We start from the raw sequence: 19,760 nt of genomic DNA on the forward strand, positions 1-19,760 counted from the left end.
GCCTTGGTATCCCCCAGGAGGGCTTGGAAAGAGTCAGTGGGAAGAGGGATGTCTGAGCAGCCCTGCTGCACCTGCAACCCAAGCTTGGATAAGCAGAAGAAAATGGATGGATGGATGGTTTTGGAATCACACGTTCACTTATCACACATTGCTGCAGTGTTCAGGTGTCTACATACTTTTGGCTGTGTAGTGTAACTGCTGGATGCAGTGTGTGAGCATTTACTCAAGCAACTGATGTACAAGTAGGCCAGGTACAATTGGGTGTAGTACTGGGAGCCTAAAACATTGAACAGGTTGCAGGACACGTACAGAGGTTGCAGTACCCTCAGGTGTACTCACGTAAAGATGAAAGTGCAGAAAGCAGGCAAGAGGAGTGGGTGTGGCCTGTGGAAACTGCAGCAGCAGCGTCTGCAAGTAGAGCTCCAGCTCCTTCTGCAGCTGCTCCACAAGACTCTTTGAGTTCTTCCCCAAAATTTTCTTTGGAGGAAGCAGCCCTCGGTCTATGTTCTTCTCTGTTGTCAGCTGGCAGGAAACACACATCAGGACAAAACCTTAATTTATTAAGCTTTTCCAGTCTGGGGATGTGCAGTTGCTCTCAGTTTTATACCACAGTAAACAGTAAACTGACTATCTTTGGGTTCTGGACTATGGTTCAGATTAAAAAAGACAGACAACACAAGATGTTATCACATTTTTACCACAATATAGATGATTTATTAATTAACCGAAAAAATTGCGGAAACATGCATCAAAATTAATCACTGCAGCCCAGTATGGCTTGTTCTCTATTTCTGTTATTGGGAAGTAGAAAACAGTCATGTTTACTCCACAGCCCTTAATGCATTATGATTTTTAATCCATGGAGATGTACAATTTACTTATTACAGCTGTGGGACTGTTGCTTTTGTGATTGCAAATGAAGAAGTATAAGCATACTGTCACTCAGGTGTGAATATGAATTTATATTAATTACATTTTACCAGCAGCTTAAAAGGTTAATCAAAATGAGAGTTTTGTTCTCTTTGCATTTTTGCAAATACAAAAAAGACAATTTTCATTGTTGGCCCCAAACGTCCTTATTCTGCATCTCCAATGATTTGTATTTAAATATAGTTTATTATGAAATGTGTAAGTTGACTAAAATACTTTAGTGCAGCCTCTGCACCTTTAAAAGGTACTATGCAGTAAAAAACACTAGACTGACTCCATGTGTTCATGTATCGCAGAATCAAACTCAATTTAACACAAGACAACTTTAGTCCTGCTGTTAGTTTACTTATAGTAGAAATAATTATCTGGTGAAAGTGCTAAAGCCTTTCACACTAAGCACATAAATTCACTGATGGGGGAAAGTGGTTGATAACTGACCTGCTCCGGTCTCTTACCTTCTCGTGGAGGTCATGGAAATCACTATAGCGGTGCTTCACTGTCCATCTATGGTCTCCGTCTGTCACTTCAATGATGTAGACCTGAATCACCACAGCAGGACACTCAATTATTACAACTAAACTGAATTACAAACTGATGAGCTTCATGGATCGCTGATAATTAAATGCAGAAAGATCAAAGAACACAAAAGAGCATCTTTTAACAGAGAAGTTCCCATCTCCCCAAACATACAACCACCTATTATTAAGCGAACCAAGTTCTTACTTATGTGATAACACCTGAACCATCTCTATGACAGCTCCAACGGCACAGTGCTGTACAGATGAGCGACAAATGAAAGAAAAATCCCATATAAAGTGTCTTGGTGAGGTGTTGGGCCACCATGTGTTACCAGAACTGTTTCAGTGCACCTTGGCATTGACTCTCAAAGTCTCTCTACTGGAGGAATGAACACCATTCTTCTAACAGATATTTCCTCATGTGGTGTTTTGATGGTGGTGGTGGAGACGCTGTCTAACATGTTGCTCCAACATCTCCCATGGGTGTTCAACTGGGTTGAGATCTGGTGACTGTGAAGGCCACAGCAGCTGATTCACATCATTTTCATACTCATCAAACTGTTCAGTGAGTCCTCGTGTCCTATGGATAGAGGCATTGTCATCCTGGAAGAGACCACTCATTTATTCAGGGCTTTCCTTTCATTTGTCACCAACCTGTATGACCAAGTTCAATGGTGAATCTTCAAGCTCATCACATACTTGTGCTTAGTCAATCAGAAAATCAATCAGCAAACGTCCAAGTCAGAATGACTTAGAAATTCTTCTCATCCCTAAGTCATCAGTTTTCTTTCATTATTGTTGTTTCTTTCTTTTCGTACATAAAATAATCTCCAAATCACTCGGATTTTTTTTTTTTAAAGGGACCGTGGGACATTTCGCTTCAGGTGAACAACCATGAACATACATATAGCCTATACAATATTATAATACCACTGCTGACAAAGGAAGAAACAGCTATGTTGAGTTATCAGCTCTGTAAACAAACTGTGACAGCTCTGTTAGCAACACAGCTAGCAGTTGTCTTGTCAGTTCTGACCATTTTAGTCCAGCCTCGGGAGGACAAAGACATAACAACAAACCGTATAATAAAGGGAAAATTAGTATTAACTGTTAGAATATTTTTTTTCAACATTTTACTGTTGTCACTTTAACAGACGTGAAAAAATGTTGCTATGAGCTAAACTAACTAACGGTAGTATAAATTAGCTTTACCGTGTAGTTTTCCACCAACTCCGACCCGACAATACACACTTTTCTCTCCAAAACCTCCTCCGGGAACGGGACGGACTCCATTTTCAGATCAAAACGAGCAAATGCTATCTGTTATTACGTTTTATAAAGCTCTTAATTAAAACGGCCTTAAAGGATCCTAGCGGTTCTGCTCAGTTAGCCACCTCCTGACGCCATATCTGATGTGATACCGAAAGGAGCAACTGACTGGTTTAAAAAAAAAAAAAACTTTATTAACAGTTGCTCGGTGACAATTATTTCACCGCGTTTAAATTTTGTTCAGTCCGTTTTATGTTAAACGTTTATCAAATATAGAGGCCAAAATAAAACCGAGAGCGAGTATAACAGCAGATATTCGTCCGAATTCCTCCATCTTTCAAAGATTTATTTATTAACAGCAGTAACAATTGTGATACATAATTAATATGAGGTCATAGACTTACAGCCATGTACGAGGTGTGGCGTCGTGACATCCATCAGACAGCAGCAGTTTATATTAGCCATTAACTGAATATGAAGAAAAACAAATCTCATATAATATATCATATAAGATATAACTGTGTGCAGTGATATTTTTGATCTCCCTTTAATAAGAATCAAATCAGTATAAAATATAGTTAAGGTGATACATTTTGTTTTGGTATTACAGTTTTTCTGAATTGCTAAAACACTTTTCTTGAAACTATCACTCATTTTCTCAAAACCTTAAACACAAATCCAAATATTCAAACTAAATTCACAAAACCTCTGACTCGTCTGGCAAAATCAAGCAATTGCTTCAAAACCATGTCACCAGCACTCAAAATCAAACAATGCTTTCAGATCATACACAAATGAGTCAATCATATACACACTGCAGCTCAGTCATTAGACACTACATCAAAAAAAGGAGAACACAGCATCCAGGACATGTAGTTACAACAAAAAAGTTTATTGTATAGTGAATTTACCAAAAACCATGTTACGATCAAAAAAGAAGAAGAAGAAGAAAAACACATCCGAAAGATTATTCTTTCTCAGGATCACATCTTTGAGCTGGGCCCGACCAGAGGGCTTCATCTACGTCACAGGCAATGTTGTCCCTTCCCAGGCAACGGGCAAAAAACCCTGAGGAAAGTGCTGTATGGTGGAAGGTCTTACTCTTCCTCGTCCTTTTTGTCCAACACCTCATATTCCTCTACCTCTCATATTGTTATCCATAGTTGAGGGATGTACCCGTGCCATCTGTGCACTTCGAACTGGTTTATGATTTGTACCTTCTCATCACATAATTAGAAACAAGTGTGAACAATTTTGAATGAATGTGTGTAAACGATGACAACTGTGCTTTAGCTGTGTCTAAGTTCTGCGGTCCTCTGTTTAGTGTTTTGCAACACAGGTTCCTCAACGTGCGAATTGTGTTTTAGTGAGTGAGAATGTGTTTAGACTTTAGCAAAAAGAGTGCATGAGAATTACTAACAGAGTCTAAGTGCCTGAACTTGTTTAAGGTTTTGCAGAAAGAGTGATTTATTCGACAAATTGGTTTAGGCTATTGAGAATTTGGTTCAGAGAATGGGGTTTATTGTTTTAGCAACATTAGCAATAAACACAAAGTAAAATTAATAGTGCTGGTAATGTGAATAACTTGCAGCTATTTGGTCATACACCAAAGGAAGTTAAAACTCTGACCTGATGGTGGCACTAGCTCCAAAGCCAAGGGATCACCAAAGCTATTATAAATTGAGCTGAGGGGGCAACATGAATGTCACAGAACCAAATTTCATAGCAATCTGTGGAATAGTTGTTGGGCGAATTTTCACTAAAATCACAAATGTATAGCTCATAATGTCACCAAATGAAAATCAGGGAATCATAAAAGACTTGACGATAACTCACCCATTATTTGTTGGTGGTCCAACTGACAGCCACAGCCATCCACAGAGCTGGGACAGATGACGACATAAGTTCTTTGTTGCAGTATAATGTTTTCTATAACCTCACCCCCAACAAATGTTTCACCACTGCTGTGGTAACCTATTTTGAATTCACATGGGCTGGATAATTATGGGTATGTGCATGACACAATAACTGACTAGTAACTGTTAATTTGCTACAGTAACAACTCTGCATATTATGGCTGCTTGTTGTTGCACTGGCCCTAACAGAGGGGAGGGCAGTAACAGCAGCAGATGTGGATCAGATTTCAGCTGTGAAAACAGAAGTGGAATGAACCATCCTACTGCAGGGTGCATCTCTGTGTTTATTACAACCATCAAACACAACACCTTCATTCTGTCTTATCTTAAACATCTTATACACATATATATACATATCTTATACAGTCGCAAGAAAAAGTAATGCCACTGTTCAGTTTCCTGGTTTTCTGCATAAATTGGTCATGAAATGTGATCTGATTTTCACCAAAGTCACAAATAAACATGCAAAGTGAAGGTGAAAAAAGTAATAGCAACACTGTTTTAATAACTTGTTGAACCGCCTTTGGCAGCAATAACCTCAAGCAAGTGCTTCTTGTAGCTGTGGATCAGATCTGCACAACGTTCAGGAGGAATTTTGGACCATTCTTCCTGACAGAACTGCTTCAACTCAGCCATATTCTTAGGACTTCTGGTGTGAACGGCTCTCTTGAGGTCATTCCACAGCATCTCTATTGGGTTGAGGTCTGGGCTCTGACCGGGCCACTCCAAAAGGCGGATTTTGTGTCTCTGAAGCCATTCTGTAGATTTAATTCGATATTTAAGCCTATTGTCCTGCTGCATCACCCAGCTTGTTCCAAGCTTCAGCTTGCAGGCAGCCATCCTGACATTATCCTGTAGGATCCCTTGATAGACTTGGGAATTAATTTTCCCTTCCACAATGGCAAGTGGTCCAGGTCCAGAGGCAGCAAAGCAGCCCCAAATCATGATGCTCCCTCCACCATACTTCACTGTTCTCTTTCCACGCCATACTTTGTGCTGTGTGTTCTTCCCACGCAATTCTACCTTTGTTTCATCTGTCCACAGGACATTTTCCCAGTACTGTTGTGGAGTGTCAAGGTGGTCTTTGGCAAACTTCAGGCGTGCTGCAATATTGTTTTTGGAGAGCAATGGCTTCCTTCGTGGCGTCCTGCCATAGATACCGTGCCTGTTCAATATTTTGCGTATGGTTGACTCATGAACAGAGATGTTAACCGCCTCCAATGAGTCCTTCAAGTCTTTAGATGTTACCCTAGGGTTCTTTTTTACCTCATTGAGCATTCTGCGTTGTGCCTTTGGAGTGATCTTGGTTGGGCGTCCACTTCTATGGAGAGTAGCCACTGTACCTAATCGTCTCCATTTAGAGACAATATTTCTAACTGTGGACTGATGAACGTCTAAAGTCTTTGAGATTGTTTTGTAACCCTTTCCAGCTACATGCAAATCAACAACTCTTGATCGTAAGTCTTCTGACATCTCCTTTGCGCGAGGCATGACTCACATCGGCCAATACTCCCGGTGAATAACACGCTAACACCGTGAATTTATAAGGTACACTGTAAAAAGAAAAATCGTTAAAAAACGATCAAATGACAGCTATGGCTGCCGAACAAAAACCATAAAAATAAATCAGAATCAGAATCTAATAAATAAATAAAATAAATAAAGTAAAATACCCTAGTTCAAAAACTTGCTAAAGCCATAAATTTACAGAATTTTCCATTTATGCCTTTGCCGAGAAACAATGTTGCTTTGTAGATTTTCCTTTTTTCCACTGAAACACCTTCAATAAAGAAACATCTTCAATATAATAATTTTCATGTTAAAAAATTGAAATGACTGTAGTTTGTCATTATTGCTGTAATACATAAAATGAGAGTTTGGATTGTTAATTTAAAAATAATATCTGTAATTTTACAGATGTTTGAATATATTTTTTAAAAAGAAAAAAAAACAGTATAATTTTTTTCCCTAAAATTAAGATTTTTTTTACAGTGTAGTAGTTGTAAGCCACACCTCCATTCTCGTTTATTGATTATACTCCAATTTTGATAACACCTGACTCCGGTTGACATTTACTGACGTCAGAAGCCTAGTGTTGTTTTTTTTCACCATCGCTTTGTATGTTTACTGGGTGTGTTCAATTAAGACATGAAAGATTACGACTGTTTGTGTTTTATCAGCTTAGGAATGTGTTTGTTAATATTTGTCACTTTGGTGAAGATCACATCACATTTCATGAACAATTTATGCAAAAAGAAAGAAAGAAAAGAAAATTGCAAACACTGCAAACACCCCCCCTGTTAAACCTGTGAATGGTACACTCCAACACTTTATCCAGGCTGAGGGGGGAAGGCATAGCCACAGTCAGTGGTGATCAGAGCTGAGAGCATTGCAGCTGTTGGTCTAAAACTGAAAATAAAACTGTTATAATCAAGCTAGAAGACGCCTAAAACTCCTCAGCAGCACACTTTAGTTCACTAATCAGAACTGCAAGGAACTGGTTTGACTTTCACAGAGGCCAAGAAGAGAGATTAGAGAGACAGAGGAGGGCGTGAACAGGAAAACAGCCGAGGAGGAAAGCTGCTGCTGCAAGGGGAGGAAGAGGAGGCTATGCACCAGCCAAAGCCAGAGGTCAAGAAAAAAAGTCAAAGAATAGTAAAAAGGTAGACTCTAAGTGAAAGAAAGGTCATTTGTGATCTGAGCCAGAAAAGCAGAAATCAGCCTCTCTTTGTTGCTGTGTGGGACACCGTGCGGGGAGGAGGATGTGAAGGAGAGCAGCATGGGGAAGAAAGGCAACTGCAAGAAAGACAAGAAAATGCTGTCAATGATGTGCAGGAGGAGCTACCATCAGCAGCAGCATGATGGAAAAGAGGCTCGACAGAGGGACGCTGCCAGTAGGTGGCACGGCTGGTCCAAGAGCTGCAGGGGATGCATGAAGGGGCGAAGGACAAGAGGGGGAGGGCGGCTGAGAGGGCGAAATCACCGCCACCAACACCCTCAACGTTATCATCCTCATTACCATCATCCCCGACACCTCCAGATTCCTGTGTTGTCCTTACGGCCCATTAATGTTAAGGGAAACACAGCAAGGGGCATGCGCGCCCCCAAGAACACCAACCAGTTTCTGATGCATGAGAAGTACCAGATGCTGCACATGCGCTCCGACTCAGTGGGGAGCGACAGCGGCAGCGACGTGGAGCTCACCGACATGGATTCATACCTGGGCGTCCTGGAAAATGCCAGAGGAGCCCTCCTGGACAGTCCCAACCCACACGGCTCAACATCGCCGCCAGGACAAATCGTGGAACCACACAAGGACAGTCTGCGTCTGCAGGAGGACAGTATGCAGTATTTCCCCTCTGAAGATGACCTATTGCAGACCCAGAATTTCATGCAGAGGGACTTCATTGAGTTCTGTGACATCCTCACATCCTGAAGGCAAACTTTGAGGAAGCCATTTTGTTCTCAACAGTGTGAGCCTGAAACAGGGTCAGGTTTGTTCTGCTTTATGTTGACGGAAATTGTTTAAGTGTAATTTTCTTAATCTTAGTGCAGTCGTCTGCCTTAGTCAGTTTTGCACTACTGGCACTGACGTGTAGAGAACAACAAAGGAAACTACAATGAGAACAGTGAATCTATCTCACCCTGTTGGCATAATTACTTCAGCTGAATACATTGCTAAGACAGATCTTTACAAAATGTTTTTTTCCAGTTAATTTTTGGTCATGTAAAGTGTTTCTGGGTGTGCTGCCTTTCTGATGTTGTTTTTGCGCATAGAGGGAGCTGGGCTGAGTGGTGGGAGTGAGCCCAAACAGCCAATCTACATTAAGATGACTGAATAAACCTGCAGATGATTGGCTGATGCAGACTGTCAACAACAACAAAAGCATGTTAGTGTACAGAATAAAAAACAAACAAATAAATATCAGAGTGATGTAACATGGGCCAATTGATTGTGTTTGTCGATATAAATAAGTGTGAATGAGTTTTCATATCATGTCCAGATAGAAGGCTCAGTGTGTCACTGAGTCTTCAAAGTACTGTAGCTCAGAGTGAACAATGCACAGTTAGATAAAAATAAATACTCACATGCATCTGAAAAACAGCTCACAGGGCAATATATGAGAGGAGCAGTAAAGAAAAGCATCCTCCAGAATTATAACATTAGTTATATATATATATATAAGTGCAGGAATAACAATTTAAAATTTTGGGGTTGTGTGATGGAGGAATTAACAGATCAGATTATTTGATTTGATGGTATTCTGCTATAAAACAACACACACATAATACAAGTAAAGATATTTACAAAAAATGGAAAAGGAAGAGTAAAATAAAACAAACTTGATCCAATGTGGGGCATGCAAAGCCAAAATAACTGTTACTATGGGTAATACTAATTGTATTTCTAATCTAAGGTAAGTATCCACATCTTGGTTCTAATTTACTGAAAGAATGTATATCCTGAAAAACATACAGAGCACTTAAATCTGATTACACAGCCTAAAGTAAAGTGGTCACACCCACTCAAGATGGGCAGGGAAGTGTAAGCCTCTTTGTGTTTGTGTGTCATAAACAAATGGTGACAAAAGGTCAAAGAGCGAAGAACAGGTAGGTATAGATACTTTAAGTCTGATTTATAAGATATATTGTTCTGCTCTTCAAAGTGAGAGACCAGTAACTGCAGAAATGGTGAAAATGAGAATGAGCATTTCCCCCTAAGTACCACTGAATGTGAGGCAGTATCACCAAACAAATGTTCTCTTTCAGCTGTCTTGTCTTTATGAATCAGTGGGAAAATGCTTTGGTTTTTAAAATCAATATAACAAATTGATCTAGAACATAATAGATTTATAATTAGATGAAACAACACCAAGTCACATTATTTCTTCTAGAGTTAAGAGGCTGTGGTGGCAGTTACTCTAGTTAGCTATAGGCTAACCGCTGTAACTACTTTATATAGCCAAATTGGAAGGAACATATTGTAACTAAGCAGTTTTTGAGGGAAATGCACAGTTTGACCTTGGCACAAATGATGCTGTTGCTATTCTTGTACACATGTGGCTCACGTTTCAGCTACATCTGCACATATGGTAGTTTAGGACCTCACCGGTATTCAGACTGGAGCTGCATACATATCACTTACAAACATGAATGTGAACCATCAACACAAAAAGGTAAGATCTGACAATAATTAAATAAATAAATGGAAATGTTTTTAAAAAAAATTAGAAGGGAGCACTAAAGCCTGTAGTGTGAATGCAGCCTTTGAACTAAAAGGCCAAAAGCATATATAGTAAGAAGCAACAGGTCTAATCTCCTCAGTCTGACCTTTGACTTGTAGATCAGCTGACCAGCTCATTTGGCACATAGTGAACTCTATACTGAGGTTGTGTTAACAAACAACACACACACACCGTCACACTGACAGTATGCTTGCACTAACACACACACAGTGCTCAGGGACACCGCAGCAGATCACAGCTGTTTTGTCTCTGTTGAAGGACACTACAGCTCCAGTTTCTACTTTTTGCTGCTCAGTTTGAGTGGTACAGCTATCTTTGTGAGGACACTCACTGACATAATGCACTCCCTAGCCCTCTTAGCCTAATGTTAAACATCAGAGCTAAATGCCTAACACCATAAGTTATCCTAACCTGAACCCAAGTCTAACCTTAACCCTAAAACCAAGTCTTTGAAGGTGAGAGGACCGGCCAAAATGTCCTCACTCCCATGGTATGAAAGTTAAACCAGACCAAACCTTACACACACACACACACACACACACACACACAGGACCTTGGCAGTAAGAAGGTATTTGCAGCAGATTATACAAAGTAGATCAGTAACCTGCAGCCAATTCCTCTGCTAGCCGTGCTAATGCTAATCTATTAACACACACAAACACCTTTGTATGTCAGTATGTTTGAGGATCTTCACTGACATAATCCATTTCCTAATCCAAACCTTTATATCGACGTAATTCTAATCTTAAAGTTAAAACCAGGTCTTGACCCCCAAACAGACATTTGGCAAAGTGAGGACCATAAGAAATGTCCTCAAATCACTTTCAAAAAACATCTTCACTTTCATGGTATATAGTAATATACCCTGGTTCTTTCAAGCATGCACACATACACACATCCAGACAAATGTGAATTGTTACCAGCTGCAACAGGGGCAGCCGTCCAACAAGTACAGACAGAGTTACAGTATGAACGACGGTTAGTGAGATCACTGACACACCCACCCATACACACACACACATTGTAACATCCCACTAGTTGTTGTGAGACTCCATGTTGTCAGTTTAACATTTTAGATGGAAATGATTATCTTCTGTCTTTTATAATCCTGAATCATAAAGACCTTTTGCAGGCTGGGACAGAAAATATAAAAGTTTTCTTTCCCATCTCTGTCCGAACGCTTGGAACAGACAACAAATATGTGTCTGGTGAACAGAAATTATGACTAGAATGTGAACTCCTAAGCTGTCTTTGTATCAGGATGGAAATTATGACTTGTTACAAGGATGTAGTCGTGTCTGATGGTTCCTCACAGGTCATGTGACAGTAAAGACTTCCACAAAACTGATACAAAAGGATATTATGGATTTATTGTCACATTTGAGAACATTTGCAATGACACCACACTGGGTTGTTGTTTTTTTTTCCTACTAGAACTCTGAACCAATCAAAGAGTCTCCTCAGTTGCTGTGGTTCTGTATGCTACCAAAAACCGTTGTCATTACCTCAGTGTATGAGCGTGTGTGACTTGGGGAGGGGGCAGGGAGTCAGTGTTATTAATAGAAGAAGTGAAAACAGGAGGAGCGGATAGAGCTGGATAGTAAACTCACTTTAGAGTGGAAAAGTACAAGAGTCTGCTCCGAAGGCAGAGATTTCTCTGCGGCGTACACAAACCAGCCAACCAGGGGACAGAAAAACACAGTGATTGACAGCAGTGCTCAGCAGCAGGACAAACCAGCAGTGGTGCTCTGTCTTCATGCAAACTTTTTTTGTCTTTGATGAGAAGCTTCAGTGTTTCTACTCAGTAATGAAACTGTTTAATGTGAGGATAAATACAGCTTCTGAAACCAGGCTGTGAAATATGCTGAAACTTTATGAAAACTGTTTAAACAAAAGTTAACACAGTCTGTAGATACTTTGGCAGTCTGTAGATACCAAAGTCGCCGGCTGGTGGTTTAATAGAATTAATGTTTTATGTTAATTAGTAACTGTTAAATTTTTGCACATTTCTAGTAGCCTTCTCAAGATGTGGTGTGTGAATATGTCACACAGCTGACAATGCCCCCAAACAACACACACACTTTTCCAGTGATGTGTAGGGTTGGTTGTGTGTGTAGCCAATTTGACTGTTGTCAAGCTTCTGAATAAGTATTATTACTATATATCAGTCCTGTATATATGGGCCATTAGGGGCCTACTATTACAATAGTAGGTTCAAGAGGCTTATATCACCTATTCATTTCATTCATCCAGTGCCAAACTGGGTGATTATTTCGCCTGGCCAGCACACAGCTAAAACAACTGCAGTGTAATCTAACAGTCCTGCCTCGTGCTTCCAGGTATCAGTGTTCAGCCTTTGTTGAAACTCTTGTAGTGAGGGGTTGATTTGACTTTTGGTAAACCATGTGGTTTAAATCTACAGCTATGATGCTTAGTAGACTATATCTACTATTTATAAGAAGCACCAAAGATTCAAATACTACACACATAAAACACAACTAATTGTGAGCAGCTATGAAAGAGCATTGCTGAAATGCAATATTCACAAACAAATACAAAATTAAGTTATAAAAACAAAATGTCACTTGTGACATGGACTTTGGACACTGGATATAATCATTGTGTGTCTGCAGACGGTCCTTGGGGACTTAAGAGCACCAACTTAATTGTGTTAAGAAAAACACAAAGGAAACTCCACAGAATGATCCCCTGGGCATGCATGAGGCCTGAAGGGTTTTGTAAACGGTTTAGACTGAGCATGAAAATGCACATATTCATGACATTATTCACAAGGATTTATAGCATTCTTCCAAATAGCAGTTCTGCTGGTAGTGAAGGACGAAAAGACAATAAATAACAAAACAGGCCTATATCATTTGCCTTCATATCTCACGAGCTTATCGGGGGTTTTGCTTATTATAGCCAAATACATGTAGTAATAGTTCTGCAGTACGTGTAGTCGGCGATTGTCTAGCTGCACTGAAAGTACGCGAGACCCCCTACAAGATAAACAACACAACGGCTGGCCTGCAGGACACGTCCCACACGTAGTAAATGCACGTGCGGCGTGCGTACATACGCGGAAGTGAAGCCTCGGCGTCTGATTGGCTGCTGGGACTCACCGACCTGCCCCGGCGGCTCAGCGACACAGAGACACTGCAGCCTTCGATCAACACAAGTCGTCATGTTTTACCTTCCAGTGGACACAAAGGAAGCTGTGTGCAGGCTGTGTCGTCGGCAGTTCTCCTGACGGTGGCGACAATAAACTAGAAATCGGAGATTTTATACAGATCTTTATTTCTCTCATTTCTCCTCTGCAGACGTAACACAAAGCACATAATTACTGACTTGATCTCTGAGTATAAGACATAAATATTTCCTTTTTATGGATACTGTAAACCTTATTTACAGGCATGGATATGCGGTGTCATTCTGCAAGCTGTACTGTTAATGCAAGTGAAATGACATATAACGCTCGTTTCTCTTTATATGAAAAACCTAATTTATGTCTCATGCTCTTTTATCCATTGGAAAATCCGTAAATATTCAAACAAATTAATGGGCATGCAAATTAATCTGCTGCTATTCTGCAAATTATCTCACTGTAATGATAATAAACTATGACTCTTCTGAAGAACAGCTCATTGGAAAAACAGGGAAGCTCAGTTAAGTGCAAGTGTCCCGAGAGAATATTTAAATAATAAAGGTATCCACGCTGTGTGATTTTATGCACGGTTTTGGAGAGGTGCATGGTCTGTTAGCCACATATCTGCTCCTTGGTTGGGTGAGGATAGGGATGCTTTGTGTTAAGGGTAGATCTGGAAACTGGTGTTGCTTATTGTGGGGCTCTGAAGATTTATGAGGCCATGGACTGACACCCCCCTCTTTGTTTATTGAGCTTTAATATGAATGCTCTCCCATTCTTTGGCACATTTAATTGTGTATTATTGACTGACTGATAAAGAAACACATGCAAATACACACTGTTATAATTGTAAGGCCCCTAAAATAATAGTGTATTCCCAACTAGCAACTGCAAACATTTCCTCTAGTAGATAATAATGTTAATCTGCTGAGCCACACAAAAACATCTATATACATCTGTATCTGTGAGGACCCTTACTGACATACAGCATCCCACTAACCTGAACTTAAACATATTTTGACCCATAACCCTCAAACCAAGTTGGAATCTGAAGAAATGAAGACCAGACAAAATGTCCTCACTTTCCACAAAGGCCTCCCAGAAAATGTCCTCACCTCAAACAGAACAATTTATAAAACTGTCTCATCCCTTTTCCAAAATTCTTTGGCCTCAAGGGTTTAAAACTGCATCCTTAGCCTAAAAGCTGTGTGTTTCTAATTTCTTTAACATTAACTGTAAAATCACATTTGAACCAGTCTCCTCACTTAACAAGTGTCTGCACTTTTAAAAACTATTCTCACTTTCCAAAAAACTGTTACTTTTCAAGAAGTCTTCAGTTCCAAGGGTCCGAGATCAAAAACAACCAGAGCTGGGGCAAGCTGTGGTTTATTTTCTGGTTTTATCTGGTGAGTCGGAGCTTGTGTTAACGTTATACGCTGCACTCACATTTTTAGTTGAGGCTGTGTCTCACAGTCAAAACTTCAAAATACAAAGTTACAACCTAATTTGCACTTCAATTAAAATTATGTTTGACTTACTAATGAGTCAGACTGTGAGGTACTCATGAGTTTTAAGTGCGCCATCTTTAACTCTACAGCTGTTTATTTTCAAATTAAAGATGAACCTCTGCAGGCAGACGAACAGTGGTGCAAGCTGTCGACTGTAAATGACAAAAACGGGAAATGCTCTGACTCCCCCCTCTGGTCAGTCAGTGTCATGTGAAACTTGGCTTTCATTTCATTTCCACCTGCACATTTGAGAAAAGGACAGAGGATAAACAGATGATTTAATAAAGGACAGAACAGAAAAACAAAAAAGCCTTGGCAGCATGGTGGATTCAGAAACTACTCTTGTAGTACCTTTAATAATTGAACAGCTAAAAGACGACTCAAATCACTTTAATGTAGAAGTAATGACAGCATGTGTTTTTGCAAGACTTCCCACTTGTTCCGTTTTCTGGGAGCTCAGCTGTAAATTAGTCATTCATCCATCCATCCATTATCTATACCGCTGAATTGGGTCATTGGGGGGCTGGAGCCAATTCCAGCTGACACTGGGTGAGAGGTGGGGTCCACCGTGGACAGGTCACCAGTCTATCACTGGGCTGACATGTAGACAAACCACACACACACACTCCTAGGAGCAATTTAGAGTCACGCCTGTGTGAGTTCTCTCCGGGTACTCCGGAGGGAACCCACGCAGGCACAGGGAGAACATGTGGACTCCACACAGAAAGGCCCTGGGTCGGGTGGAACTCGAACACAAAAACGTCTTGCTGTGACAACCGTGACCATGGCGCTGTGCTGCCCATTAGTCATTCATCATTTTTAAAAGCAAAAAGAAAAAGAAAAATTAGTCCAATAAACACAAAATTAACCAATGTTTAGTTGAGACCATATTCCTCATCAGATCTAATCCATAAAAGTGACCCCCACCCCTCCCCAAGTGTGACAAAACTGGCTCCAAATTAATTTCAGTCCATACTGTACTGTATCTCATCACTGTCAGACATTATAAAATAGTCATTGAATATGGCTTCAACAGCAAAGTTCGTTTTAAAATCCATTACTGATGCGGCCTGTGACAGAGGAGAAAACACTCTTCTTCTTCATATTAACACCCACTTTACTGTTCCGCTCAGCTCACACTGTGTGGACCAGCCGACAGATCACACAGCACTCAGTGTTCTTTCTGTAAATGTCATGTCTGAATAAAGCTGTAAGAACATTTACTTGACACCTGTGTCCCTTCAACAGATTTCTTCATGAAGTCAAAATGCTACAGATTTCAGGCCTGAAGCTGTATTTACTCTCTTTGTCCTTTCTCCTGTTCTCTGTTTGTTTGCTCTGCATCACTTTTCTTCTCCTCCTCCTCCTCCTGTCTCCTTTTCTCTTGTTCCTTCTCCAGCTCCTGTTGTTCCTTGGTGTCGGCCTTCTTCAGTTTCTCCTCCACATCCTCAGGAATCTCCACCTCCATCAGGTTCTCCATCCCCTGCTCTGGCTCGTCTCCTATCAGGACCTGGAGGGAGGTGATGGAAGAAAAGTGGGAACAGTCCAATTACAGTACATGACATAAGCACACATTTACCAGTTTATGAGGTACACCTACACTAAGTCAGTGTAATCCAGCAGTCCGGCAATAAATTCCTGTACTGGTGGTGATTCAGCTGTACGATCATTATAGATGCTGTAGTTTGTGGTGCTATGAAACAGACATTTTGACTCATCACAGTTGGGAGATCGCAGGTGGTACTACAAACCCTAACAATGGCACTGTCTGAGGTGGTCTAAGGTTACGTTCACATTACAGCTAAACTTTCCCAAATCCGATTTTGTGTCTCAGCTCAGATTTTTTCACACAAGTGTGAACAGACTGAGTAAGATGTTTTCAGATCAGATCTGGCCCACTTTGCTTTGTGCTCCTAGATCTGATTCATATCCAATCTCTGACTACGCACGTACAGCCAGGTCAGAACTGATGTGGCTATTTTAACACCTCACTCTCCTGGACATATGGCCTGTCCTCATTCAGTGTCAGCCTCTCACAGACCGGTGAAAATAAACATGGAGGAGAGCAACAACGGTGACGGGGTCAGCGGAGAGACCAGGATGTTTCACCTTTGTTAGACATTTATAGAGAAGTTTCTGATCAAGACAAAATGGAAGAAACATATTGAAACTGAGCAGTCTGTGAGGGAAATGCGCGTTCTGACCGTGTCACAAACGCTTCTGTTGTTGCTATTCACGTGGCACACGCCTGGCAGTGTAAAAGCTCAAGTCATGACAGTGTGACAGTGAGCCAGAGGTTAAATTCAGCCAGTGTGCAATGAAGATGATGTGGCATTAATCAACTATATAAAAGAGAACATCTCATTGATTTGGCTCTAAAACCTTTTCTTTGCTTTGAACCACTGCAACATAGAAATAAAACATCTGGTTTGGGAGCTCAGCCATCACAATAAAAACACAGTAGCATTTAAAATGATTATTAATTATTTGCTGATTAGTATTCTAGTTACTGTATCAGACAGTTAAAGATCTTGAAGACATGTGTGGCGGCTAGGCCCTTCCTACCTGGACCAGTTTCTCACAGGCTGCTGTCACGTGGGCGTCCTTCTCCCAGCTGTGAAACTCTCTCATGATCGGATAAACGTTCTTCTCTTTCAGCGTCTGGCGACCGGCTTTGGTAGCTGTCAGCTACATATCAGAAAAACAGTTGTGAGCTCAACGTGAAAACATGAGTCTACATGTGTGTTTGTTGTAGTCTTTGTGTTTGTACCAGTAAAAGTGTTTCCAGCAGCATCTTTCTGATGTCTGGGTCATCCTCTCTCATCTTGTCCTCCGGGAGGTACTGCAGGTCCACAGGCAGACCTGAACATCACATCAGCTCCTGTTAGCGCCACATCTAGGTGAACTGTGTCTGGACTCATTTGGGTTTGGACAAGAATCTGAGCAGTTGTAATAAGATACATGTCCATGACAAGTGAGCTCCTGTGAGCATCTCAACTGCACCCGTGTTCATATAAAGGCTGTTTATTCTCTTTTTATTTGATGGGTAATGGGTAATAATTACATGTAGATGATTTTTATATATGTATATTATATTTTGGTGGAGTTGAATGAAAGTTTAAATTATATGAAATTTTTTTTTTTTACTGATTCAGGTTTTTCTCAGAAATGACAAAGCTCTTCCAGAGACACACACAAGCCATTATACTGTTTTCACAGACTGAGTAGGACCATTTATTAATAGTAAAGTGATCATCATGTATAAAAACTGTGGCATGCTCCTTTAAAATTTCTTTGGCCATTTCAGAGAGCGTCTGTACCCGACAGCTTGTTAAACCTGTAATAAGTGTCATTACTGTGTTGTGCAACATGTCTGTGTTGCTGCAGAGCAAGCTCAATGTGACATTACTGTAGACACACTTTATGAATGTGACACTGGTGTTAAAACATGATGAGTATGAATGAACTAACATAGTTTACTATTGCACACACTCACCTTCATTCTCCTCCTCTGACAGCTCCTCGGGACCAGCCAGTGGCAGCAGGAGGAAGGGCAGGATGTCCACAGCGTCACTTAGCAACCACTCATGATGGGCTGAACAGAGTATATGGTTTTACAAAGATGTTGCTGAATACCTGGTGTAGCATCTCTCACATTTCTCCGATTTGTTCCTTCTGGTCTAATTACAGTGTTTTTAACTCTCAGTCAAAAGTCAGATGATCACGTCTTTGATGTCAGTCACTTCAGCTGGTGTCATCACAGGGCACAGACCCTACAGAGGCTACTTCCCAGGCAACTTACTGATGTAGTTCAAGTTGGGAGGAGTAAGACATATGCATCTTGGAGAGATCTAGCTAGAATGTGACTGTGCAATCAATCTCATGCTTCTTGGATGCATTTACTGTGATGTCAGATAGTGATCTGATCCCCCAAGACACATTAAAGTGAAGCTGTATTTACTTCAGTGTTAATGACGTACCCTCTCTATGGCAGCCAAAGACTCCAAAGCTACACTGAAGCTGAAGTTGAAACAACACACTGGGGCTACAGAGATACACCATCTAAGTTTCTGATGCTGGTAGAGAAATGTCAGAGCCCTCTTATACAGCAAAACCACTGTGAACAGTAAATGCAACAACTTATTAAACCAAGACAGACCTTACACCCCCGTCACTCATATCACAAAGTGAATGAGGCAAAGCAAACACACTTGCACTGTATAATCTGTCTAGTGGTGCACTGATGGGTGAAATCCAATGCTGACTTAAAAACCAATATCGTAGAAGCCTGTGGTGGGACTCCTGCTGCGTCTAGTATAATCTGAGGTTAGGTATTGTGAGGATAAATGAGGTGTATGCATATCTCACCGTAGTCAAAGCAACAGTTGTGCAGAGTGCCTACAACTCCCCCCCTCCTCACAGCTGATGCCTGGTATTGAGTGAAGGGCAGCAACCTCTGGACTACACACCTGCAACACACACAGATAGTTACAACATGCTGCTGCAAAAGGTTTTAATGTTTAAAGACTGTTCCTAAAAAGGGAATACATGGCACATCCATAGTGCTGCCCATTTTCACACCTGAGCACATCTGGTCAACTGCTGCAAAAAACAGTGATCAATGATGGTTTATTACTTTTGAAAAGTAAAACGGAGTGATGTAGCTCCCCCCTCTATCTCACCATCAGCTCTTCTCCTGCAGTGGAATCACTCACCTGTCCTTGTCCATCATGTAGTTTCTGGCCTCGGGAAGCTGTGTCAGGTTAGACAGCATAGGACCAAGGTAGTGGAGCTTTGCCATCTTGTTGTAACCTTCGGTACAAAAGATTTCCACCAGCTGAGCCAGACCAACCTCCTCCTGGAGGACCTGGAACAGCAAAGAAGCATGTTTCATTATCCAGCACTTTAAGCAGGATACAACCTGAGAGGTTTTGTGAACCTGTATGAGATCAGCAGCTCACTGCAAAATAAAAATCAAATCAAATCAAATCAGTTTTATTTGTATAGCGCCAAATCACAACAAAAGTCATCTCAGGACACTTTACAAAATAAGGTCTAGACCTTACTGTTATCACTATTATTATTACACTATTAAAAAGGTTACTGTTCTTCAGCTTCTTTGATTACAGACATATCCCTGCTATTGTAACTAATACACAACTCCCCTGTAACCATATGCTGCTTGTGCCCCCCCCCCCACCCAAAAAAAACCTTGTCCAGATGAAAGA

General features: G+C 40.8%; 3 protein-coding genes across 9 annotated transcripts in view; 1 reads left to right on the forward strand and 2 right to left on the reverse strand.

The window, feature by feature from the left end:
* nisch (nischarin) overlaps positions 1-2,866 on the reverse strand; it is a 23,497-nt gene extending 20,631 nt beyond the window's left edge. For all 7 annotated transcript variants that reach the window (XM_020611166.1, XM_020611164.1, XM_020611163.1 and 4 more), the window contains exons 1-3: positions 2,661-2,866; positions 1,386-1,469; positions 340-522 (exon numbers count right to left, since the gene is read on the reverse strand). In XM_020611166.1, coding sequence (XP_020466822.1) covers positions 340-522; positions 1,386-1,469; positions 2,661-2,741 — 348 coding nt within the window. In that variant the 5' untranslated portion in view covers positions 2,742-2,866. The remainder of the gene's footprint in view (positions 1-339; positions 523-1,385; positions 1,470-2,660) is intronic.
* Positions 2,867-6,971: 4,105 nt separating this feature from the next.
* LOC109966382 (coiled-coil domain-containing glutamate-rich protein 1) lies at positions 6,972-8,572 on the forward strand. Its single transcript, XM_020611179.1, has one exon. It carries the CDS (start codon positions 7,413-7,415, stop codon positions 8,067-8,069), a length of 657 nt encoding a protein of 218 aa, XP_020466835.1. The 5' UTR covers positions 6,972-7,412; the 3' UTR covers positions 8,070-8,572.
* Positions 8,573-15,196: 6,624 nt separating this feature from the next.
* Positions 15,197-19,760, reverse strand: part of hgh1 (HGH1 homolog (S. cerevisiae)) — a 7,155-nt gene continuing 2,591 nt past the window's right edge. The window contains exons 5-10 of the mRNA XM_020611181.1: positions 19,248-19,399; positions 18,901-19,001; positions 18,029-18,127; positions 17,303-17,394; positions 17,098-17,220; positions 15,197-16,042 (exon numbers count right to left, since the gene is read on the reverse strand). Of these exons, the coding sequence (XP_020466837.1) occupies positions 15,830-16,042; positions 17,098-17,220; positions 17,303-17,394; positions 18,029-18,127; positions 18,901-19,001; positions 19,248-19,399 (780 nt within the window). The 3' untranslated portion in view covers positions 15,197-15,829. The remainder of the gene's footprint in view (positions 16,043-17,097; positions 17,221-17,302; positions 17,395-18,028; positions 18,128-18,900; positions 19,002-19,247; positions 19,400-19,760) is intronic.

This window comes from Monopterus albus, unplaced genomic scaffold, assembly GCF_001952655.1.
Source record: "Monopterus albus unplaced genomic scaffold, M_albus_1.0 scaffold110.1, whole genome shotgun sequence".
Lineage (NCBI taxonomy): Eukaryota > Metazoa > Chordata > Actinopteri > Synbranchiformes > Synbranchidae > Monopterus > Monopterus albus.